This window comes from Prionailurus viverrinus, chromosome A2 (assembly GCF_022837055.1).
Source record: "Prionailurus viverrinus isolate Anna chromosome A2, UM_Priviv_1.0, whole genome shotgun sequence".
Taxonomy (NCBI): Eukaryota; Metazoa; Chordata; class Mammalia; order Carnivora; family Felidae; genus Prionailurus; species Prionailurus viverrinus.
In genome coordinates, this window is record NC_062562.1 from 71051548 (window position 1) to 71075869 (window position 24322).

A 24322-nucleotide genomic window follows, 5' to 3' on the forward strand; every position below is an offset into this window, starting at 1 on the left:
TAATGGGGATCACCTGAAGGAACATTCAGGATGGAAGTCACTGGAAGGCTTGTTAGGAGAACCTACTCTGCGTTGAAGGCCAAATCGAAGTAAGGCCAAATTTTATTCACCCTTTAAGAAGTTCTGAAATATATATCATATATATAGCTATAACATGGCATATTATCTTATATATATAACTATACATGGAATATAAATATAAAAGGAATATTATTCAACCACAAAAAGGAATGAAGCAGCGAAACACACCTTGAAGGAGAATGCCTAATGAAAGAAACCAGATCCCAAAGACCACATATTGTATGACTCTGTATGAAATATCCAGGATAGGTAAATCTACAGAGACAGAACGCAGAGTGACGGCTCTCAGATACGGGAAGCAACTGCCGAATGAGTCCGGGGTTTCCTTTCGGGGTGAGGGCAATGTTTTGGAACCAGCGAGAGGTGATGGTTGCACAACATTGTGAATGTACCAAATACCACCGCACTGTTCACTTTAAAATGGTTAATGTTACGATCTGTCAATTTCACTTCAATATAACATGTTTTAAAAAGTGGTGCCCTGTGTCTGTGCTGGGCGCTGTGTCTCACCTCCCCGGTACTCTGTGTTATTCCGCCAGTCATTCAGGTCGATTTCCGCCGTGCCCGCTATCACCAGCTCCAGCTCCCTGGCGTCGAACACAGAGACAAGCCTCGAGTCTACCACCTGAAATACAGATTAGGCTTCAGGTACAACCACACTGAAGGTTTTGTTCACTTATTATTACTTCTGTGGGTTAAGCTGGGAAACTGATCATCATTTACAACTTTTATTTTCTCTTTAAAACAATTTTTTTTTAACATTTATTTTTGAGAGAGACAGAGAGAGAGAGTGGGGGAGGGGCAGAGAGCGAGAGGGAGACACAGAATCTGAAGCAGGCTCCAGGCTCCCAGCTGTCAGCATAGAGCCTGATGTGGGGCTTAAACCCACACACAGAGATCATGACGTGAGCCAAAGTCGGTTGCTTAACCGGCTGAGCCACCCAGTCTCCCCTACAACTTTTTAAAAAATGTACTATCATGCTCAAGTTCAAAATCGTGACTTACACATTTTGAAACACAACCCATTCACGAGCTGTGAACTCAAAAAAGGTCCCAGGGTTTTCACTCCCTCTGATGCTCCCTCTCAGAATGATGTTATGGGCAAACCTGACTTGACTTTCTCTAGTCACATTTAAGTTCCAAGTATCCTTGCATTTTAAAGGCAAAAATCCAAACACTGTGAAGTGACTTGATGTTAGTATTATCACTTCACTTAAAAGGTATCCTCTCTTCCACATAAAACTATGACTTGTTTCCTAGGAATGGGCATTCTTTCTTAAAACAACTGTATTTTCCTTCCTTTCTCCCCTCTCTTCCTTCCTCCCTCTAAAGAGGGAACACCTTCTTTGTGAGGGCGCTAAGCTCTGACTTTATACCTTATTGCCAAATGTGTCAGACACAACTGAACACCTGAGGTCAGTCGGTACCTCCTCTAATCAAAGTAGAGATGGACAAGCCAGTGAGCCATGTTGTTGTCCATCATGGCAGGGAAAGAAAACTTTCCAAGACTCGAGCCTTGAGAAAACATTTACAGTGTCTTGTTTCTTAATTGCAAAAGTTTAAGGATGTCGACCTTTGGAGCATAGGAAGCTGGAAGCTGTCCCTGTCCTCTTGATTTACCACCTCAGTATGGATTACGTGGCACCGAGTCACACTACAACAAAAGAGAAATCTACCAAGAGCGGACAATGCCCTCGAATGCCTTCGCCTCACTTATTTTTATTTCACCGAATGAAAGGAAACACACACGCATAGCTCTTGACAGGAGATAACAAAAGTTTTCCTATCTGGCACACTGGGGCCACAACAATATCTTTGTGAGAGCATTTTTCACCTACCGTAAGAGTTTGGTTTCCCAGAGAACTCTGACACCTTCTTCATCTACCCCAAGGGTGTCCTCTTTGCCCTCTGGTGACGGGAGCTGAGCCCTTTGCCCGCCTTGGTTCTTCTTCTCCGTTTTCCCCACAAGCCACCCTCCTCACCTCATAGAAGCCCCGCACCAGGGCCTCGGTCTGCTGCACCACACCGCGCTCCACCCGCCACTTCACCATCCTCTCGATGTACTCCTTCTTGTTCTTCTCCGTCACCTGCGTGTTGGCTCCTCCAGATTTCAACTCCCTTTCCGTTACCTTGTGGGGAAACAGAGAGACTGTGATGCTTGTCAACTCAGTGGATCGTGCAGTGACTCACATCAATTCTAGGAGGATGAACTATTTACAAAAAGTCTTCTTCAACGTGGCTTCCGCATTATTGCCTCCTTAGTTCTTGTTCCTTTCCTGGAAGCTACTAAAAAAAGCTCTGCGTGTTCTAAGATGATACTGATGCACCTTACTGCAGTTTTTGTTTTATAAAGAGGAAACATGTTTCTTTAACTCAAGAGGCATAATGGAAATAAAAGAAAAGTGCTCCTGGTTGTCCCAGGGGAACAGATGGACCAGAATGTCCTTATACCATAATCACACATTCAATTTCCCCAAATCCCAATTAGATCAAATTCTCAACAGCCACCAGCCTCCCCACCGGAAGCAGATCATTGGCAGAAAAATAGCAGATAATGAGAAGATGGTTTTTACATCCCAGTGTAATAGTGGCTGAAGAATGACAGACTGAGAAAGGAAACAGAATGACAATGCCACTTAACGTAGTGACACTTGTTTGTTAGGACAAACGAGTCACTGAGAAAAGTTACGATCTGTGTTCTGTCTTTTGAAAGGCAAGAGGGTGGGTAACATATTAGACATTTTTTTTTTTATCAGAAAGCTTTGGTGTTTGGAGGGGGTCATCTTAAATTCACTTAAGGGGCTCACCTCATGTCTCAAAGCTATAAGACATGTAAGACATACCTCTACTTAGTCATTGGCTTAATAAACATAGATATGTATATTTGCACTCATTGACACAGCTACCTGAATAGTCCACAAAAGTCTGACAGTTATTTTTTTCTCCAGCACTTAGGTGATTAGTACTAATCACAAAATACTGGCCGATTATAACATCCTAGTTGCCACTAATTTTCCACACTCCTTGGAACCTCTGAGTTTTAGCTGCCCAGTAAAAGACTTTATTTCCTAACCTCACTTGCAGCTGGGTGTGCCCTGTAACTAAATTCTGGCCAATACTCTGTAAGTGGGAATGTTGTATGGCACTTGCAGGAACCCCCTGAAAGGGAGGGGTTGTTGCTCCTTTGTCCTGATGCCTCAGACAGACACATGATGGTTCAGGAACTATTAGCATCTGGGCCATAAGTGCAGATGCCCTTGGTAGGTGTTGCAGCCTTGGGTTGCCTGCCTCTACACTTTTCTGTGAGGGAAGAATAAACTGTTAGTTTCAGCTGGGTCATTTTGGGTTTCTTCTCTGGCAGCTGACTCTAATCCTGACACACCCAGGAAACGCCCATCATGTCTTTCACCTGCATCTATCTGTCTGCTCCGCAGTGTCTCATAACTTGCCAAAAGAAGGGCTGTAACTTGGTTTCCTAAAACCCAAGTCATAGTTCTTAGTGACCTCATTTGAAGAGGAACGAGACACCCATTTACAGAGATATGAGTTATTCTAGACCTATGGCACATCCTCTTTGGGAACATCTTAAACTTTTCTGAGTTGTTCCTATGCCACATACCCGTGAAGGATGGCTCTTTGTTTTTTAGATATTATTTTTTCCTTCTAATTTTATATATTCAGTTGTTTGTGGTTTACCTCATTTTTTTAAGTAGGTAATATGCATCCATGGAATAACATTCAAGTGGCATAAAAGGCCATAAATGAAAAGCAAGCTTCTTTCTCATTTCATCTCCCAGCCATACAATCTCCCCACCTGGAGAAAAATTGCCCTTACTTCTCTTCCAGGAAGATTCTATGTATTTATCAGAGAATATGTATATATCATCTCTTTTTGCTCACAAACAGTAGCATATTATATACACTGTTCATCACCATACTTTTCACTTAAAAATGTAAGAATTGTTTTACCAATTTAGAATTGACTTATTCTATTTTTGTTATAATACCCTATTTATTGTTTATGATTTACATGTAAGTTGATGGGCTGGGATGTCTTGCATTTTTTAAACACACATCCCACTAGCTCACTATTCTGTTGTGTGGATGTATCATAATTTATTTAACCAATGCTCCGTTGCTGGACATTTATATTGTTTCAGATCTTTTTCAAGTATCAACAATGCTGCAGTGAAGATCTTGATACATTACTCATTGGAATTAGGTGTGAATAAATATATTAGCAGGACAAATTTCTAGACATGGGTGCTGAGTCAAGGGCAGGTGCATTTATTTTCTTATTTTTCTTCGTTTAATTATTTTAATTTTTATTTAAATTCCAGTTAGTTAGGGGCACCTGGGTGGCTCAGTCGGTTAAGCGTCCGATTTTGGCTCAGGTCATGATCTCATGGTTTGTGAGTTTGAGCCTGCATCGGGCTCTGAGCTGACAGCTGGGAGCCTGGAGCCTGCTTCGGATTCTGTGTCTCCTTCTCTCTCTGCCCCTCCCCAACTTGTGCTCTGTCTCTCTATGTCTCTCAAAAAATAAATAAATGTAAAAAATTTTTTCTAAAATTCCAGTTGGTTAACATACAGTGTAATATTAGTTTCAAGTGTAGAATTCAGTGATTCACCACTTACATACAACACCTGGTGGGGGTGTGGGTAGGTCCATTTAGAATGAGGGTAGCTATCCCAAGGTGCCCTTCATAGAGAGTAAACCAAACTTCTATCTACACTCCCATACAGCGTGTCTGTTCTCTACACCATCTCCAAAACAGAATACTGCTAAACTTTCTGACTCAAGATAATCTCATAAGAGAAAATGGCATTTTACTATGCTTTAATTTACATTTTTACAACTTGTGAATGAGATCGAGTATTTCTTCATATTTCCGTTTCTGGGAACCATTTATTTTTTGCTAATTTTCTATTGTGTCATTGGTCATTTCTTATTGATCTGTGGGATCTCTTCCAATGTTGAAAGAATAGGTTTTTGTCTGTGTAATACATTACAGCGTATTCGATATTATGCCATGTTGACTTTGCTTATGTTGTATCGTGGCCACATAGAATTAAAACAATAATTTTAGTTTGCTATGTCAATCTCTGCTTTTATGACTTTGAAAGTTGGGTCATATCTACAGGAGCATTCCTTACTGGAAGATTAAAAATAAAAATCTTGGCATTTTCGTCTTCTTATTTATTTATTTTTAACAGTTCGCTTTCTGATCCAGGTGGAATTAATTTTGGTGTAATGAGTTAGGTTAGGAGTGTAACTTAAACTTTAAGAGGACTACCCATTTGTCTTAATAAAACTTTCTAAATGATAGAGTTTGTTTTACAAATTTACCTTCTACTACAGGACAGATATAAAGAATGAACTAAAAGAAGTCACACACAGGGAACAGTGTATTTTATACTTTCATCTAGTACAAGGTAGGACAGTCATGTGAATCGTATATTCTTTTTTTTTAAAGATTTTATTTTTTAAGTAATCTCTACACCCAAAGTGATGCTTGGATTTACAACTCTGAGATCCAGTGTTGCATACTCCACTGACTGAGCCAACCAGGTGCCCAATGAATCATATATTCTTGAACATATTTACATGTACCCTTTATAGTTACAAGGAGAAATAATTTTTTCCTTAAATATGGAAGAGGGTATTATTCAGAATACCTGAGTGTCCTTTACACAAAGGAAATTCAACAGAATGCTGACCTGTCCAAAATTTATGATTATGGTATGGTGCTGCAGAGGTCAGTGGGTACCTCTCACACAGATTCAGCACACTGTTCACATTCATCAAGATACTTATAGAGCCTATCATCTCAATTCTCACAACAAGCCATTTCAAATTATCATGTGTCAGAGGCTTTTGAAATCTCTTGTAAGTGACTCAGGCTATGGTTAACCTGATAAAACTGTAACCCAGAAGATTTAAAGGTATATATACTGGTGGGAATAAAAATAAAAAAAGCTTTGGGGTGCCTGAGTGGCTCAGTCGGTTAAGCATCCGACTTCGGCTCAGGTCATGATCTCATGGTCCGTGGGTTCGAGCCCCACATCGGGCTCTGTGCTGACCTCTCAGAGCCTGGAACCTGTTTCAGATTCTGTGTCTCCCTCTCTCTCTGCCCCTCCCCTGTTCATGCTCTGTCTCTCTCTGTCTCAAACATAAATAAATGTTAAAATTAAAAAAAAAATGCAAAGCTTTATCTTATTAATAGTATTGAGATACATGCAGTTTGGAGGAGCAAACATCTAGATGCTAGTGATAAAAAAAAAGTATTTTTGTAGTTGCGCAGATAACAGAAATACCTTACAAGTGTATTTCACACTTCAAAAAATGTTTTCTGATCCATTATCACATTTGATTTTCAAAAAACTCTCTAAAGCAGATCCATGTCATAACAAGGAAAAGAAAGAAGACAAGGAAGTAGTCCTCAAAGAATTGTATTTTAAATGGATGAGATTCTTTGTTTTCTAGATTAAAAAAAAAATCCCATTACTTTACAATCCAGCAATCCCACTCGTCAGTATCTATCCAAAAGAATTGAAAGCAAGAACTTGAACAGGTAAATGTATACCTATGTTCACAGCAGCATTATTTACAATGGCCAAAATGTGGAAGCAACCCAAGGGTCCATCAACAGATAAATGGGTAAATAAAATACGGTATATACATATAGCAGAATATTATCCAGCCCTAAAAAGTAAGGAAATCCTGTCACATGCTGTAATGTGGATAAACCTGGAGGACATTGTATTAAGTGAAATAAGCCAGTCACACGAAGACATATACTCTATGACTCTATTTATGTGAGGTATCTAGAGCAGCCAAATCCACGGTAAGAGAAAGTAGAATGGTGGTTTCAAGGGATTGGGGAGAAGGAAAAATGAGGAATAATTGTTTAATGGCTATAGCTTCAGTTTTGCCAAAGGAACAAGTACTAGAGATTATACAGCAGTGTGAATATACTTCACAGGTTTGAACTGTAGACATAAAAATGGTTAAGGTGGTAAATTTTGTGTTATGTGAATCTTCCACAATAAAAAAACAAATGGTCTTTTCCAAGCACCACATCTCACAAACCTGTCCAAAAACTTCTTCGTTAACAGTGAAAGTGAGGTCTAGGATATCTGTGATGTTGTTGTCCTTCATCCATTGCAAACTCTGGTGAAATTCCTCATCCAGATATTCCAGATCACTTAAATCACAGGGCCTGGATGCATCCCAAGGGTGAAAGGTAAACAGATTGTTAAACAAACGGCTGCCCAGACCTGGCTAAAACAATATACACTGAGTCTAACAATTTGATACTTTTGAATACATTGATGAATCTTTCCATCCATTCAATGCTTTTTTTTGTTTTTGCGAATGACAGTAATAAACATGGGATAGTTACTGACTCAGGAACTCTTGATGGCAATTGGATAAAAGTTTTTTTAAAACATTTAAAAATAACTAAGTTTTAGATAAATTCTACTTAGTAGTTTAATGCAAAGTTTGTAATGTTACTGTAATTATTTATATAAACTGATTCATATCCTTTATATGATGTTATAATTGTCTACTCCTATGCTTACATAAAAACTCCAAATGCCTTTTTATTGTACTAAAAGGTTTATGTGATATCTGAGCATTCAGGAAAGTGAACAAACAGGAATGGTTAGGGCAAAACAGGGACAAAGGGTCAGTGGTGCCAGGGAGGTCAGCGACTGTTGTCCCATAGGCAGGGCTGCGGACCATGGCCTGCAATACACTTACAGTCTCAGGAGTGCCTTATAGAAGGGCCTTGTGAAGAAGGCATCAAGAAGGTACTGATGGATCAAAGCCAGGCCTAGGATCCGACCACTAAACCTGAACCTGGAACACAGACAAGGCAGAGCAATTTAAGGCCAGGTAGAAATTTACACTGTTAAAAATTTCAATTTGTATTTGTGTTTGATGTATTTCTTGATAATACTCATTGTAAGTTGTTTAAGGAATTTGCCAATTAATGACACAAGGGAGGTACCCATTCTCCTTCTCCTCCTTACTCTTTACCATAAACAATGCCTATGTGCTTGGTATGTGCTAAAGGAACACTCCTTTCCCCCAGGTACCAGAATAGAGTCATTAGGCTGGAATTCTCTCCTCAGAACTGATGGTATAAGGACCCAAGAGAAGAAATGCACTGTAAAGGGGAAGTCTGGAACCTAGATAAACAATCCACATTGAACCTGAGGAGGACCTGAACCCAAGACACAGAAAATTTTTTTGGACCGTCCATCCTTATCTGTTCAGATATTCCAGAGATACCACCTGAAGGTCAAATGTGCACCTGATACCTGCCAAGAGGTGGAGAATTTGAGTATGAGTCCCATATGGCAGTTGTGCTTACAGTCAGTGGGAAGAGTTACATTGAATCACATTGTGATAAGCAATAAGCTGAGCCGACATTGCTATTAAATACTGCCAGCCACATGCAAACAAAGAACAGGTCTCTGCTGGAAGAATTGGTCCTGTAGATCTAGCTACCTCCAGATGTAAGGGCCTTTACTGATTTAAATCCTTGTTGGGGCAAATCCTGGGATTTTTCTAATATCCTGGAAGTTTTGCTAATAACCTGCTTGGCTGAGTGCTGAGGCTCCCTTGGTCCCATTGTGACCCTGCTCCGCAACCAGATTCTTATCTGCTTGGTCTAACACCCTGGTTTCCTCACTGTGTGGGCCTTGCCCATCTCTGGCTCCTATGTCCATATAACAGGGGTCTCCCTGGTCTCTTTCCATCTAAGTAGATTTTTCACCTAAGTGTGAACTTAATTGTGATTTTTCAGATGGTCTTAGTTGGAATTTCCAATTAACCCATCTTTACTACCTTTCATGAGGTTCTTTTCAGGCTCAGAAGATTTCCTACTCTTTACTATAAAAATTGTTTAAATTAATGGATCATTTGATCCCATAGAATAAGCATAATTATAAATAACACTTCAAATTGGCAATATTTCTGGGGCTCCTGGGTGGCTTAGTTGGTTAAGGGATGAACTTTGGCTCAGATGATGATCTCACAGCTCCTGAGTTCGAGGCCCATGTCGGGCTCTGTGCTGACAGCTCAGAGCCTGGAGCCTGCTTCTAATTCTGTGTCTCCTTCTCTATCTTTCCCCTTTCCTGCTCACACTTTGTCTCTCTTTCTCTCTCTCAAAAATAAAAACATTAAAAAAAATTTTTTTAAAAACTCAAAAAACAAAGGAAAAAACAAATTGGCGTATTTCAGGTGGTCAATTGTATTTGCAGGAAACAACATGGAAATATTAACATAGAAATATTATTGACTCCAAAGAGACTAGAGGCGAAGGGAAGCTCAGTGAAGGTGTTATGGGCTGCACCGTGGATGGAGAAGTTCATAAGATAATTAGACATCTTAGAGTCCTTGAGTCCTTGCGGCCAGGGTGCCCCACCAGTGCTTCATCCCTCAGTGCTCTCTCCTGCCCTGCCCAATCAGTCCCAAACATGGTTACCACAATCCTGTTTACTTCTACTCCAATATAGGCTTACCCATTCTAACTGTACTCTAAGCATTACAGCTGATAATTCTAGCATGATGGTGGGGTTGGTGACCATCCAGATGGAGATGACCAAGGCCACCCAAAGCAGAAAGACAGCAAAGATCAATACAGGTGCCTGGCTAAGTACCCTCCTCATTTGGAGGTGGCCCCAAAGGGCCTACTAAAGAAATACTGTAATCTCAGCAGGGAGTAAGTACCCACAGATATGGAGTAGATAAAAATATTACACAAAAATCCAAGTTTCAACTCAATGTTGAAAAAATGGAATAGTTCAATGAATTGTGAATTTTCTAACAAAATATAAAATTATTCAAACCTATTCAAGAAGAAGTAGAAAACTTAAATAGACCAATAATGACAGTGTGAACTAGAAAATTATAAGGAAAAAGGACTTCTACAAAATTGATGCTGGGAATGGATATATATACCCATATATTTAAAGACATAGTCTTTCAAACCCTTCACAGATAGAAAACTCCCTTGCTACATAAATAGTTCAGAAATCAGAAAAGTATAGAAAACTCAGTTCATCATTATGAGTTACATCACCATAAATTGAATCTGGAAAAGAGCAAAAGAAAGAAAACTAAAGACATCTCACTCATACATTAAAAAAATCATAAATAAAACACAAGAACCTACCAATCCATTCCCAGAACAATGCAAAGTGATTAAAGATATTTGATTTTAGGAAACTGAGGACAGTTTAATATTAGGTATTCTATTATTAGAATAAATTATGATGTCAAAAGACAAAAGTCATATGGCATTTTTTGTTGTTGTTAGAAGCTGAAAAGTTAGTTGTTAGTATCTGCCATCAATCTCTGAGGAAAAAAAATCTTTGTAGTAACCAGGATGAGAAGAATCCTTCCCTACCATAATGAGGAACATCTAGTTCAGCACACTATTTAACAGTAAAAACACAGAAGGATGCTGGTTACCACCACCCTTTACAATATACCTGGTATGTGACCTCGTGCAAGGACTTAACTACCTGATTTCCATTTCCTCTTCTGGAAAACTGCACTCTTTAAATGATATCATTGTCTTATTTTATGTGGGCTTCCAACACCAACTTGTGGTAATTAGAAATATTTCAGTTTAAGTAAACTTCAACTAGCTTAAGCCAAGGGGAAATTCTTTATAAGTCCCTAGTGGTGTCTCACAGAATCCAGGGTCAGGAATGCAGTTGGGCATCAGAAAAATGAGGGACTCAAGTGACTTCTCCCTTCTGCATCCACCTTTTCCCTTTGGCTCCTCTCTGTGCACATCTGCTCCCTTCTTCTCTCTTGCCATCAACGCTTCTCATGGTTTTCATCCTGGAGTTCAAGAGCAACTTGAGTCTCTTTGTCCTAGGTCCAAATTTCCAGCATGATTTCTTGCTTGTTGCAACTCAGGTTGGATGCTCACCTTGGATCAATTGTAAGTGATCAGGAAATCAAGGTCTGGGGAGGATATCTCAGGGTTTGGTGTCTTGCTCAGCACTGTGCAGCAAAGATCACCACTGCCTACCTCTCAACAAAGGGCTGTGACCAGATGGAGTGTGGCAGATGGCATGGTTTCTAGCACAGCGGACTTGCAATGCAGACGACCAATAGACAGTTGTTTGTTTGCTTTGAAAGGAGTAGACCATAAGATGGAATTTCTAAAGACCAAATTATACTGGTTTCACAGTATAGGCTGATGCAGGCCACTAGTAAGCTCTAGATATTTTTTTGTAGCTGTGCAAGCAATCTATGATAATGTGGTTTGGCTTTGCATAAACACAGACAAGATGGCTCATAGCCAGACCAAAATACATATAGTAAGATATATTCCAGAGTGATGAACTGTAATCTAGAATGAGTTTGTGTAAAGCACAATACAACTGTACAATTCAAACCCAAAACAATAGCTTAAAAAGCATAGATTGGAATGGAAAGCCGCCTTTACCAGTTGATGAATTGCCATGGTGCTTAATTTCATTTATGAGAAAACATCTTCTAGTGATCCTGCACTTCCTTTATTTACCTCATTTAGCTTGAACAATTACTTGTTGAGAGAGTGATTGTATGTGTTGTTACAAATGTGTAGGAATTATGAAATGGAAAGAAATTATGTCTCTTTACTTCTGTATTAATAATTGAAGAAATTATGCACATAATTTATTTTATTTTTTTATTTTAAAGTGTTCTTTTTTTTAATGCTTATTTATTTATTAAGAGAAAAAGAGAGACAGAAAGTGAGTCAGGAAGAGGAAGAGGGAGGGAGTCACAGAATCTGAAGCAGGCCCCAGGCTCTAAGCTGTCAGCATAGAGCTCGAACTCATGAGCTGTGAGATCATGACCTGAGCTGAAGTCCGATGCTTAACTGACTGAGGCACCCAGGTACCCCTACTGTGCACATAATTTAAGCAAAATAAATAAATAAATAAATAAATAAATAAATAAATAAATAAAAAGTTTGTTTTGATCTAAGTTACTTGGCACAAATGGGTTTTTAAAAAATGTTTATTTATTTTTGAGAGAAAGAGAGTACAAGTGGGGCAGGGGTAGAGAAAGAGGGAGACCGAATCCGAAGCAGGCTCCAGGCTCTGAGTTGTCAGCACAGAGCCCAATGCAGGGCTCGAACTCACAGATCCTGAGACCATGCCCTGAGCTGAAGTTGGATGCTTAACTGACTGAGCCACCCAGGCACCCTGGCACAAATAGTTTTAAGGACAGATAAAAGTAAGTCACTACAGGGGGCACCTAGATGGCTCAGGCAGTTAAGCGTCTGACTTCAGCTTAGGTCATGATCTTGCGGTTTGTGGGTTCGAGCCTCGCGCTGGGCTCTGTGATGACAGCGCAGAGGCTTGGAGCCTGCTTCCGATTGTGTGTTTCCCTCTCTCTCTGCCCCTCCTCCTCTCATGCTCTGTCCCTCTCAAAAATAAACATTAAAAACAAACAAAAAAAAGTAAATTGTTACAGAAGTACGAGATTATGCCTTCCCTGCCTGTGAGTATGCATGGGTCACTTTAATATCCAGACCCCAAGCCCCCGTTGCAGAGCCCCCATGAGTGAACTTGCAGGGCCTCCGTCCTTCCTTCCTCCTCAGGGACCCCATAAGGAGTCTCATCGGATACTCAGACCAGCCTAGCTCTCGGGGTGTGGTCCTGTTCCTCCTTCTTTGCTGCGCCGCCATTCTTAAAACCATACTGATCTCAGCAAATCCCAGAGATAGTTAATGTGCTGAATGTTCTGGTGCCACTGCCATCGACCCCCAGGCTGCTGCCCAAGATCTACGCTTCGAAGAGGCTTGTGCTCATTTTTATTTTGCTGGTAGGGAAACAGCTCCTCGGTATTGACCTGCTCTGGTAGAGGGACTTCACAGCGCAGTTTCTGGGGACCTGAGAGTTTCCTGGGACTCTTTTTGAAGTGCATTCATTGTCCTTGAATTCCTAGGCTGGCAAAGCCATGGTGGGCCTAGGGAGCAGCTACCACCCCTCATTCACATCTCCAGCTCAGGCTTGCTGGCCACTCAGGCTTGCTGTGCCATTTTTCTGCTTCTCTTGAGCTGTGTTATTTCTGAGGACCCCAGATTCCCTGGTCACACTTGCTTTTTGTTGGCTTCCCTTTGCAAGCATATCAGACATGCCCACATGTGTTCAATTCCACTGAGGGACACCATTCAACTTCTCTTCACAGGAGGGACCTCGGACCCCAGGTGAATCAGCAGGTGCAAGTGCAGACAGCATGGAGATATCTGAAGACACGAGGAGACAAGGCATCTCCCTCAACTGCATGTACAAGGCATGTCTAAATCCACACACCAGCTATACCATGGCAGGTCCCACAGGGGCCCTTCCCCTTATACCAGATGGTGGGTCTCAACCTTTCCTCCATTCCAGCCACTTGAAGGATACAGCACTCTGATGGGTCAGGAGTGGGGCCTCCTTGCATCAGTAATCCTCAGGTTGTGGGAAGACAGAGTTTCCCTCTAGCTCCATCTTGCATGTAATATGAAAACTCCCCAGGATATTCAGATATGCCAGCACCTTAAGATATATTCCTGACTTTTTAAAAACACAGAAGCCATTTTTCCTATTTGTTTACTGATCAGAGATGAATCCACAGAAACCCATTTGGACCCAAGACACCACAAACATATGATCAATGTAGCAAAATACCAAGAACTCTATATTTAATAGAAAAAAAAATCACTTCTATTGAGAGCCAATCAACAACAGGTTTCACTGGTAAGAAGGAATGGTCTGTTTTCCTTCAGGGGAAGAATATGCACAGCTTATAAGCAGACTTATCGACATAACCCCACCAACTTTGTGATTTGTAGAAATAGCACTTGGACCCTAGTTCTTTCCCATGCATTGATTTTCCATGCATTGCAAGTTTCTGTTATTGGCGTCATCGACACTTACCCTCCTGCCAAATCAAACCAAACCAAACGAAACAGAATTGGGCATTTTTTTAGTGTAAAGAAAAATATGAACAACATAGAAAATACCAAATAAAAGTACATCAATTCCATTGCATGGGGGGACATCTTTCACCCTGATGGGTCTTTCCCCTGCGTATCCCTGGATGAGCACAGACACACTTGTGTGTGTTTATGGGGTTCCTGCTCCTCTGCAGCTTCCTCTTTTCACACCACAGGACAGCTCAGAGGCCCTCACATATCTGCAAATATAGATTTTCATCGTGAGATTTAAGTAAACTGGCAAAGTATTACATTTCATAAATGTTCTTCACTTGGTTTGGCCCCTCCTGCTCTGATGGAAACATAAGTATTTCTCATCTTTATCCATCTGCTCACAGGTATTGGGGGAGGCAGCATGCAGCCAGTTAACTCTGGGCCCATCAGAGGACTTTTGAAATGGGCAGATGTCAGTCTTCAAACAGCCTCCTCAATACCTCACTAGATGTCTGGAGGATGAACGGAGTTGCCTCTGTTCTCATAAAGACATGGAGGGAGATTATGGCAGGAGATCTAAAAGGAACCAATGTTACTGGCACAGATTTATCTCAGTTCCATCTGCATTTTGTTCATTTTAGTGAGTTCAAAAGGTAATGGAGTTTCACACTTTCTAGCACATCTTCCCACGTGGCTTAAAGGCCCAACAAAGACTTGACTCCCCTTGAATGTATTATTGTTTGTTGACTCATTACTCTTTGGGCTGTTTGCTAATAATTCAAAACAGGCAATTTGATGGGAAAGAAAAAACTGTCAGTTCTGGTGTCAGGCTGCCTCAGTTTAACACTTCTGACCTGTGTGACTTTGGACAAGCTGCTGAGCATCCATGAGCCTCAGTTTACTCATCTGCAAAATGGGGGTCATGATGGTACCGCTTGTATAGAGCAACTGCTAAAACACTAAAAGACTCTGTCCAAGGACTAGTGGAGGTCAGTCTACCTGGGTATTTAATACATATGATCTGCAGATCCCTTATACCAGGCTCAGAACCCCAGGGCTGTACACCCATGCTGGACTGAAGGATGAGAATTGGACTAAGCCAGTGGACTAGTCTGCTGTTTGCTGCTGCTGCAGAACTGCAAGCTTTTGCTCTGTTTACACATAGCATTCAGGCGTCACAGTGCATGATTTGTTGAAATGAATTAAAAATTATCATCTGATTTTATCCCAGCGGAGCACAACTAAACAAGCCTACTGAAAATTTCTGAAACATCATAGATCACTTGATGCCTGTTGATTAGGTTAATTGCTCACATTCCCAGTATTGATAGCAGGTCTCTAGTCAAGAAGAAAGCAAGAAAGACTGAACTGCAGAGGAGACTAGGTGACTGAGGCAACGTATTGAAAGACGTGGTGAATGTTTTACACCAAGAAGCCGACGTAGCAGGTTTCTTCCTCCTTCCCCCTCTCCCTCTTCAATCTCTCCAATGGAACTTTGCGTGAGAGCATGTTTTAGCAGGAAGGTATTATGTAATGATTTCACAGTGTATTTTTCAACTGATTCTTTAAACAAAAACAGTTTGTGCAATGGCAAAAAATTTAGTCAGGAAGTTTAGGAGAGGAATTTCTTGTTCACAGGCTGAATTTAGGGTAGTGAAAGCAGACGGCTTGCCAAGGGAAGAAAATAAAAGACCAAATGACACCTTGGAAGGACAATTTGGAAAGTGAAACGAAACACTCTTAAAAGGTTCTAATTAATCCCTTTATATAAAAGTGATATAAAAATAGAATAAAACCCTCAGTGCACTATCCAGGCAATATGCTAAGTCTAAAAGATTCTGTAGTATGTATCTGGCATTAAACTTGCCCCCCTAATAATTGTCTCAAGGTGTCGTTGGGTTTGGTGATCTTCTCATTTTCTTCTTGACTTATAAGTAAGCCTTCAGTCTCCCTCTGTGTGACTCTGGTTTCTCTGGTTTCTGGATATTTTGATGCAACACTACTCAGCATCACAGAGGCCCCTTGCATCAGCTTCAGCCTTGAAAGACCCAAAGCTGACCCCATCTCCTGGCCTTCCTGCCTAGAAAGGTAATCAGATTATTGAGTAATCAGTATATTGAGAACAGTAAAGAGGCTGGACACTTGGTTATAACATGCTTGGCTCTTGCTGCCTTTGGTGAGGGGATAGCAACTGGAGTAGATGTGGGAACATCTGACAGGAAACAGAGATTTGCCCCAAATCCAGTACAGTTTTCAGACTTTGGAGGCCTCTTCCAAATGCCACAGCATCTCCTGGATCAAAAACACCTGTCAGAAGCAACAATGTACTGGCAAATCCGAGGGGCTCAAAATCATTTTGTTGAATCAATGAATGAGGTCATAGGGCTGCTAAAACTACACCCATGCCAGAATGCTCCCAGAACACCTGGGAGCATTGGCCTCCTTCCCAAGCTGTGACTCTGTGACTGCACCCACCTGTGCCCTGCCTAACACTTGCAGACTTGACAGCAGGTGGTTTGTATCAGCTGAATTCTAGAAGGCTCTCTCTACAGAAACCATGTTTTCCATTCCTGCTACTTTCTTGACTGTCTTAGGTCACTGGTAATTGACCAGACTTGTGGGGTTAAGGTCTTTTATGAGGTCTCAAAAGAATAGAACTGGTTCCTCAACTGCAGCACTATTGACTACTGCTGTCCAATGCACTCTAAGATGTCTGACACTACCTGTGGCCTCTACCCATTAGATTCCAGTACTTGTTGTGATAACCCAAATTGTCCCCAGACATTGCTCAATATCCCTTGGTGGAGATGGCGGCAAAGCCATCCTCTCAGGGGAAGAATATCCAATTAGGTGATCAGAGTCTCCTTTCTAACTGACACATAGGCACCACTTGCCTCTCCTGGACCTTCTGAGGCAATGAGGTTCACCAATCTTAAGGCTTTATGCTCTACTCTGCAATACCTGGGCAGTTGTTCAGTACTCCTAGAATCTCTAAGTATACCTTCCTACTCCACCAGATGTTATTTTAGACTCCCACCAGGAACTTGGCCTCTAGGTTTCTCTTGGGGAACCGATGGGAGGCAAGAATGATTCTTTCCAAGAGCACCAGACTATGTCATTCTTTCTGAGTAGATGACACCTGATCTGAATTAAGCCTCCAAGAGAATGAGCATTATAAGCTCGGGGAACAGCAATGTCCAAGGGGGACACATACAGTTTGTTTGAATAACAGAGAAGAGCCTAGTGTGACTGGACCGCAGAGAGACAAAGGGGGAATGGTAGAACATGAGTTTGGAGAGATACCCAGGGGGCAGTCCATGGTAAGGACTTAGGATTTTATCCAAAGTGTGACAGGAATCCACTGGAGATTTCATGTAGGGTCTATGAATGAACTGATTGATATGCTGAAATGATCACTCTGGATGCTGTGTGGAGAGAGGTGAGTCTGGCAAGAGTGGAAGCAGAGAGAACAGTTTAGAGGTTCCTGCAGTAATCCAGATGGGTGATGATGGTAGCTTATACTAGGTTGTGATAGTGGAGGCGATGAAGTCAGATTCAGGATGTATTTTCATGATAGAGCCAAGAGGATTTGTTGATGGGCTGGATGGGAGATGTGAGAAAAAGAGAGACACCAAAGACATTCCATGATCTTGGACCAGAGCGATTGTGTAGATTGTGGTGCCATTTATCAAGATGGAAAACACCAGAAGAGAAAGTTGCAGGAAAAACTTGAGAGTTCTCTTTCAGACATATTAGGATTGTCATGCCCATTAAATATCTGGGTAGAGCTGTTGAGTAGGCAGCTGTACCAATGAGTCAGTACTTCCGGGAACAGGGCCTGGCTGCAGATATTAATGTAAGGGTTGGCAGGATGTAGATTGCAGTTGTAGTTATGTAGCTGGATAGGATTTCCCCAAAGAAGTGTATGCAGATAGAGAGGTGGGCCAAGGGCTGAGCATTCACGGAGCTGAAAGATGAAGAGGCACAATAAAATATATTGAGAAGAAATGGCAATGAGTTTGGAGAGGAACCAAGACAACATGTTTTGGGATGGAGACAGAGACCAACTGTGTCAAGTGCCTCTGAGATCAGGTCACAGGAAGTCTGAGAGCTACCCAGTGGATTTGGCAACCTTGATGAGAGCTGTTTCCGTGGGGGTAAAGGGGAGGAAAGGCTAGCTAGAGAGAATGGGAGAAGAGGAAGTGGACAAAGTAAGCACAGATACTCTATATGAATGTGTCCCTAAAGAGGAGCAGTAAATCAGAGTGGTAGGTGGAAAAGGGTGTGACACCAAAGAAGGCTTGGGTTTATTTTTCACATGAGACAAATTATGGTGTGTTCATCAATTTCCAACTTCAACAAATTTACTGAGTGCCTTCTATGTATGAAGTGTGTAGAAAGATGACAAAGGTAAATGTTCATTCTGAAGAGTTTACAGGACAGTAGGAGGAGAGACATAACAATGCAGCATTTCATTGCCACATGAGATGTGCTGTAGAAAAGTACACAGGGTGTGTGAAAACACAGAGGAAGGACACTTGCTGATTTGGGAGGGATTAAATCTAGGCAGGGTTCCTGGAGGAAGTGATGACTGAGGTAAGCTTGGAAGAATGAGTAGAAATTAGATCACTTTAAGGCAGGGAAGGGGTTTCCAAGAAAATAAAATCACGTGAGGAAAGAGGCAGGAAATAGAATGGAATGTGTTTAGAAAAGCATGCAATTCATCATGACTAGAGCACAAAGAGTGAGGAGGGGCAAGATTAGGCTGAAGAAAGAGGAAGTAGGAGGTCCTGCAAGGTCTTATTTTCCACGCCAATAAACTCAGCCTTTAAATCATAGAGAATGGGGACCCACTGAAGGGTTCAAGCAAGGGAGTGATATATTTGGTTTGTGATTTAAGAAATCAGTCTGCAGTCAAATGGAGAGTAGACTTGAGGAGGGCAGATAGGAGGGTGTATTAAGTATGTTCAGGTCATTGTGAGAAAAATTTTGGAGGTAAAAATGTCAGGACTTGGAGCTTTATGTGAGTAGAAGAAGGGAAGGATGGTAGGAGGTGGTTCATGGGAGAGATTAGATGCTAACTTGGAGGAGGATCAAGATAAAGATGTCTAGTAGGTATGTGGATAAAAGAGTCTGCAGCTCAACAGAGAGGTCAGGCTACAAATAGCTTTAGAATTCATATTGTAACATGGAGAGAACTTTATAAAACTATAAACTTTGATTCTATTGTTATATTTTTATAGAATTATATCTATCTTCCCACCTATCCAACCGCTTATAAAATATCATGGAAGGACTTGAGACAAAATATTAATAGTACCTACTTCTGTGTGGAGATATTTCCTTATGTGAATTAAATTTCTTACAATGAATGCACAATACTGATATTATAAAATTATATATGTTTATTTATGTAAAAAATATGTAAGTTAAAGTTTCCATTAAGGGAAGGACTGATAATCGTTCACTGGGTTTGTTGATTAGGTGCTCAAAGAAAAGGCAGTTTTGGTGACGAAACTGATCTGATACTGATCTGATACTGACATCAGATTCAGTAGGAGATTGAATGAGGGAAAGGAATCATAACCAGGGGGAGAAGGTAAACTATAAAGATGGATGAGAAAGAGAAAATTGCTGGAGCAAGGGTATGGAGGAGATGGGAGCAGATGGATCCAGAGCCTAAGTGGAAGGGTCTGTCCTGAACAGGAGGAGGGCAATGCGGAGAAGGTGTCAGCACTGGGAATTTGTAGCTGGGGTGGGAACTTGAGGTGGTCACCTCAGTGTTTCTACCTTAGTAGGATCTGAAGTCATCTCCCCAAAGTGAAAAAGTCTGGTTGGTAGGGGCTTTCAGGCCAGTGGAATGCAAGACTCATCAGTCCAAGGACTGGTGAGCTTTGCTGTACAACCTGCTGAGGTCAAAGAGTGTGATTTAGGACTGTACCATTTCTCAGGATTATTTCATTTTCTTTGGTTCTAGAGGTACAGGAGACAGCTCTGGCACTGAATGTGGGAGAGTGTGTTTTGACATTGAACCAAGGTGGCGTTTTGCCCATCAGATGGAGTGTAAGCATGGAGGCCTGGGGTGAAGGGAGCCATGCCAGATGGGAAGGAGATGGCGAGTCTGAGGCGCAAATGAACTTGGTGAGCAGCTGTGATAGGGGGAGGAGGTGGGAACACTGGCTTTAGAATGATTGATGGTGGGATTTTAGAGTTTTCAATTTCAAATATGGCACAGTTCTGGGTGATAATGAGTCTGGGAGAGCCATTATGGGAGCAGGTGGATGAAGTGCAATGTAGGTCAAGGCCTCTGGGGTTAGGGAAGTTAGGTCTATTCTCTACACCCACCTTTATTTACATAATGTTTCAAGGAATGTGTAAAGAATCCCCTCCTTCATATTGCCAAAGTTGTTTAAATATTGCATATGCAAGGCATTTTTATTTGGTTTTCATAGCGCCATGTGTAAGGAAACAGTGTTGCTGAGAAACCTTGAAATTTTCCTTATCTGCCATGAAAGAGACTCTGCCAACACAAGATAATGACAGGATATTATCTTCTGATTGCTAATTAGCAACTAAAATGAATGTCTAGCCCTGATGCCTGCCAAGTGCCCGCTATTAATATCAGCCTTGCAGGGGGCAAACGAGTAAGAACAAGGCTGCTTGTTCCTCAACATGGCGGCCAAATGAACGACTTCTTTTTAGAGAAATCTCTTCTAGAAGTATATAATGCAAATTATCTGTGTCTGTAGTGGGTTGAATGTTGCCCCCCAAAAATATACATCCACTTCCTAAACCTTGGAATCTGGGAATGTGAACTTATTTGGAAAAAGGGTCTTTTGCAGATATGATTAAGGATCTCAAGACGAGATCACTTGGATTATTTACATGGGCCCTAAATTCACTGACAAATGTCCTTACTAGAGACAGAAGACAAGACATAGAAACAGGGGAAAGGCCACAAAAAGACAGAAACAGAGATTGGAGTGACAGCCACAAGCCAAAAAGTGCTTAGAGCCACCAGAAGCTGAATGAGGTAAGAAAGGATTCTCCTCTAGAGACTTCAGAGGGAGCATGTCTTCACCAACACTTTGATTTTGGGATTCTGGCCTCCGGACTAAGAATGTCCAGTCTGTGGTAATTTGGTATGGCAACCCTAGGAAAGTAATATTGAGCACAAATATAGAATCCAAAAATCCTCTTCTTCAGGTTTCTGGAATGCATATTGTATATTCTCAATAAGCATATTGTTATGTAGTTTGTAAGTTGATCCACTAAAGTCATAATATTTAATTTTATGAAAGAACAAAATTTATCTAATTTTGAATGAGACATGGAGTCTAGTTCCATGCCCAGAATTATGCAGAAAAGTTGGCCGAAAAGGGCTGCTTGCCTGGATCACTAAAATACTCTCAAATCTGCTATATTCTCATCTAACTAAGTAATTTAGGAAAGTTAAGTTTCAAAAATCTTAACTGTCTAAGCTACACAGAGCAGAGAATATAGGAATAGCAATGTCGCTGTGCTCTAAGCAGAATCCACAATGCCTAACGGACCCTTTAAACGTTACGTCCCTCTCTTGCCTATGACTCATTGAGCAATGCACAATATTTCACTAAAACTCAGGTTAAAAAATAATCAATTTGATATTGCTTAAACAACTATTAGGCCTGCTTGCCTTCTTTCCGAAAAATCATAATGAGGTACCTACCATCTTTGGGCACTGGCTGGTTGTTGGCCTACTTGAATGAACACAACAGAAAAGGCTCCCAAGTTCCCATGGAGCATACTATCTAGCGACTTAGGGTTCAGGAAATTATTAGAATTACTGAAAGCCTCAATTACAGTGACATTCTTTAATTTTCATGTGACTGGCAAAATAACAGTGGCTCTGACAACACCGAGTTCTACACATGTACTGATGTAACCAGGAAAGCAGGGTGACTTGAAGCTACTTAAGTAATTGGTTCTGAATTAACTGTATTGATAGAGGGAGAGTATGGGAAACATAAACCAAACAAAATAATAAACAAATATGATATTGAGGCTTGCAACTATGTTTTATTTGGCTTCAGTGTTTTGAAGATTTATCTAGTAACTGTACTTTTCTTTAGATGATGGAATTAGTTGATATTCTTTGAGATTATAATATAAAGACAAAGTCCCTAGGAACCTGGACAGTAGGGAAAGCCAATTTTGGGGTCTACATTTGTTACTCATCATCTGAAAACTGGAAGCCCTTCTTGCCCTTTTTGCCCTTAAAGATCCCAAAGTCCCAAGGCATCTGCCCAGCCTATGCCTGGGGGTCTGTCTCCTGGATCATATTAGGTACTTCCTTAGAAACCAATGATCTCCCTCCTCAGATCACTTGGATCCCTTGATCCTGCTGTCAACTTGATTAAGGTTAAACATCTGTCCCTGGCTCACCTCTGCAAATGCCGTTCTCAACACTTTTTCTCAAACAGCTTTATTATTTTCAATTTAGGAAACCCATTCTAGGTGGTTCACATTGATCCCAACCCTCTGTTCACTCCAGTTTCTGTTGCTGCCAAACTCCACCCTTCCCCCTGCCATGAATATACATCTCATCTCACGAGATTGAGGCTAAACAGAAAATAAACCTCTATATTTTCACATAACTTATGTCTCTTTCAGTTTCTCTCAATAGACAAGGTGCTATTGACTCTCTTAATTCCATTCAGTATTTAAATAAATCAGAAAATGAACAAATTTCATGGAAAGCGCATCTTTCAGTGACTTAAACAATAGCTCCAACTTTGTTAATTTTTATACTTAGAAAGAGTCAAGCCTATGGATTCTCAGCCATGATGTTGGCCACATATTCTAATTTATCCTTGGGCTTGACATTGTTACTAGAATGCTCTCCTTTTTCTTTGTACTCAAAGCAAATATTTAAGGTGGGCAGCATCAATTCTCATTTATTTAATCAAGCCATAATGAATATATTCATAAAAAAGAGTTTGAGTCATATAATCAAAGCATAATTTTTAATCCCCATTTTATATATATGATGCAGTCAGGTAATGTAAATAGTCTGGTCAAATTAATTAACTCTGATTCTTTCAGAAGCGTTCCTCAGTTTAAATCCCAATACACCAGGGAAATCAAGAGAACAGTAAATGGCATCTCTCCTTCCTGTGCAGCAAGGAGTTTCTTCCACCCTTCCACCAATGATTGATCATACAAAATCTGCTATAACTTCTTTTCCAATACTGTAAGCACACGGGAGAGCTGGAGCAAAATAACAGCCTGAAAACCCAGATCTTCTCTACAGTGGGAACTTTTTTTTTTTCTTTTAAATCCTTTCAATTTTAAGTCTACAATGGGCATGTCACAACTTTTGCACTCCTCTCTTCCCTTCTACAAATAAGGGATAATAATGTTAACATTTGCTTACCTACCACACGGGAGAATTAAAAACAAGAGTAATTTAATGTTAATAGGTTCTTTGAAGATGAAAAGGCCTTTGTAATTGCTAAGATATATTCTACTTTATAAACCTATCTCAAAGATACTCCTCTTTCCTTATGCTCATAACAATTATTAATTAAACATAATTATCCTTTCTCAACCTCATTATTTAAGTGCATACAATATTTATGATGTTCCCACACAGTGTACATTTCTATGCTTTACCAAGTATCATTGCCTTCGTTTTTGGATTTTTATGTTTTCTAACTTCTCACACTTTGGTAAATTGAGTGAAAATCTCTTGTTTCTGCCTGTGGTGATTTCATTACTCTGTGTGAAAACTGCATGAACTTCTAGCTTTCTTCTTCCCATGTCTCTGAGGGCTCATGAAGCTGCCAGCATCTACGGCAGTGTTTCTTCAAGCGTGGCGACCCTTCTGTTGGCATCAGACTCCCTGGGGTGCTTGTTAAAATATGGGTGCCTGGAGATGAGACTCTGTGGATGGGTTCTGGAAATCTGCATTTAAAACAAGTTCTGCAGTTGCCAACTAAAGAGAACCATGGGCTTCATATCCCTCGTCCTTTCATTTATTTATTTTTAAATGGGAAGAAAAAGGTCTGAAAGTAAGAAGTGAAGTTTTGCCTTAGTTATCAGCCATTGTGCTTTCAGCACAGACATCAGAGAAGGGATGGGGTACAAAGCCCTGTCTCTTCTCAAAGCAGAGGGTACAAAGTGACCTGCTTGGCCTCCCCTCAGCCCACTTACCTGCAGCCACACACATCTGTCTGTGCCACCTGCCACCCCGATAAATAGGAAGGTTCTTCTTTTTGCCAAAGCTAATCCCCTTTACACATTACCAACCTCACATGTGCATCTGC

At 40.8% G+C, this 24322-nt stretch overlaps 1 protein-coding gene across 1 annotated transcript in view; it reads right to left on the minus strand.

Annotated features, from left to right (window-relative positions):
* Window positions 1-24322, minus strand: part of HECW1 (HECT, C2 and WW domain containing E3 ubiquitin protein ligase 1) — a 409193-nt gene that overhangs the window by 12600 nt on the left and 372271 nt on the right. Inside the window, exons 27-30 of the mRNA XM_047850881.1 lie at window positions 7847-7945; window positions 7172-7301; window positions 2064-2210; window positions 592-706 (exon numbers count right to left, since the gene is read on the minus strand). Of these exons, the coding sequence (XP_047706837.1) occupies window positions 592-706; window positions 2064-2210; window positions 7172-7301; window positions 7847-7945 (491 nt within the window). The remainder of the gene's footprint in view (window positions 1-591; window positions 707-2063; window positions 2211-7171; window positions 7302-7846; window positions 7946-24322) is intronic.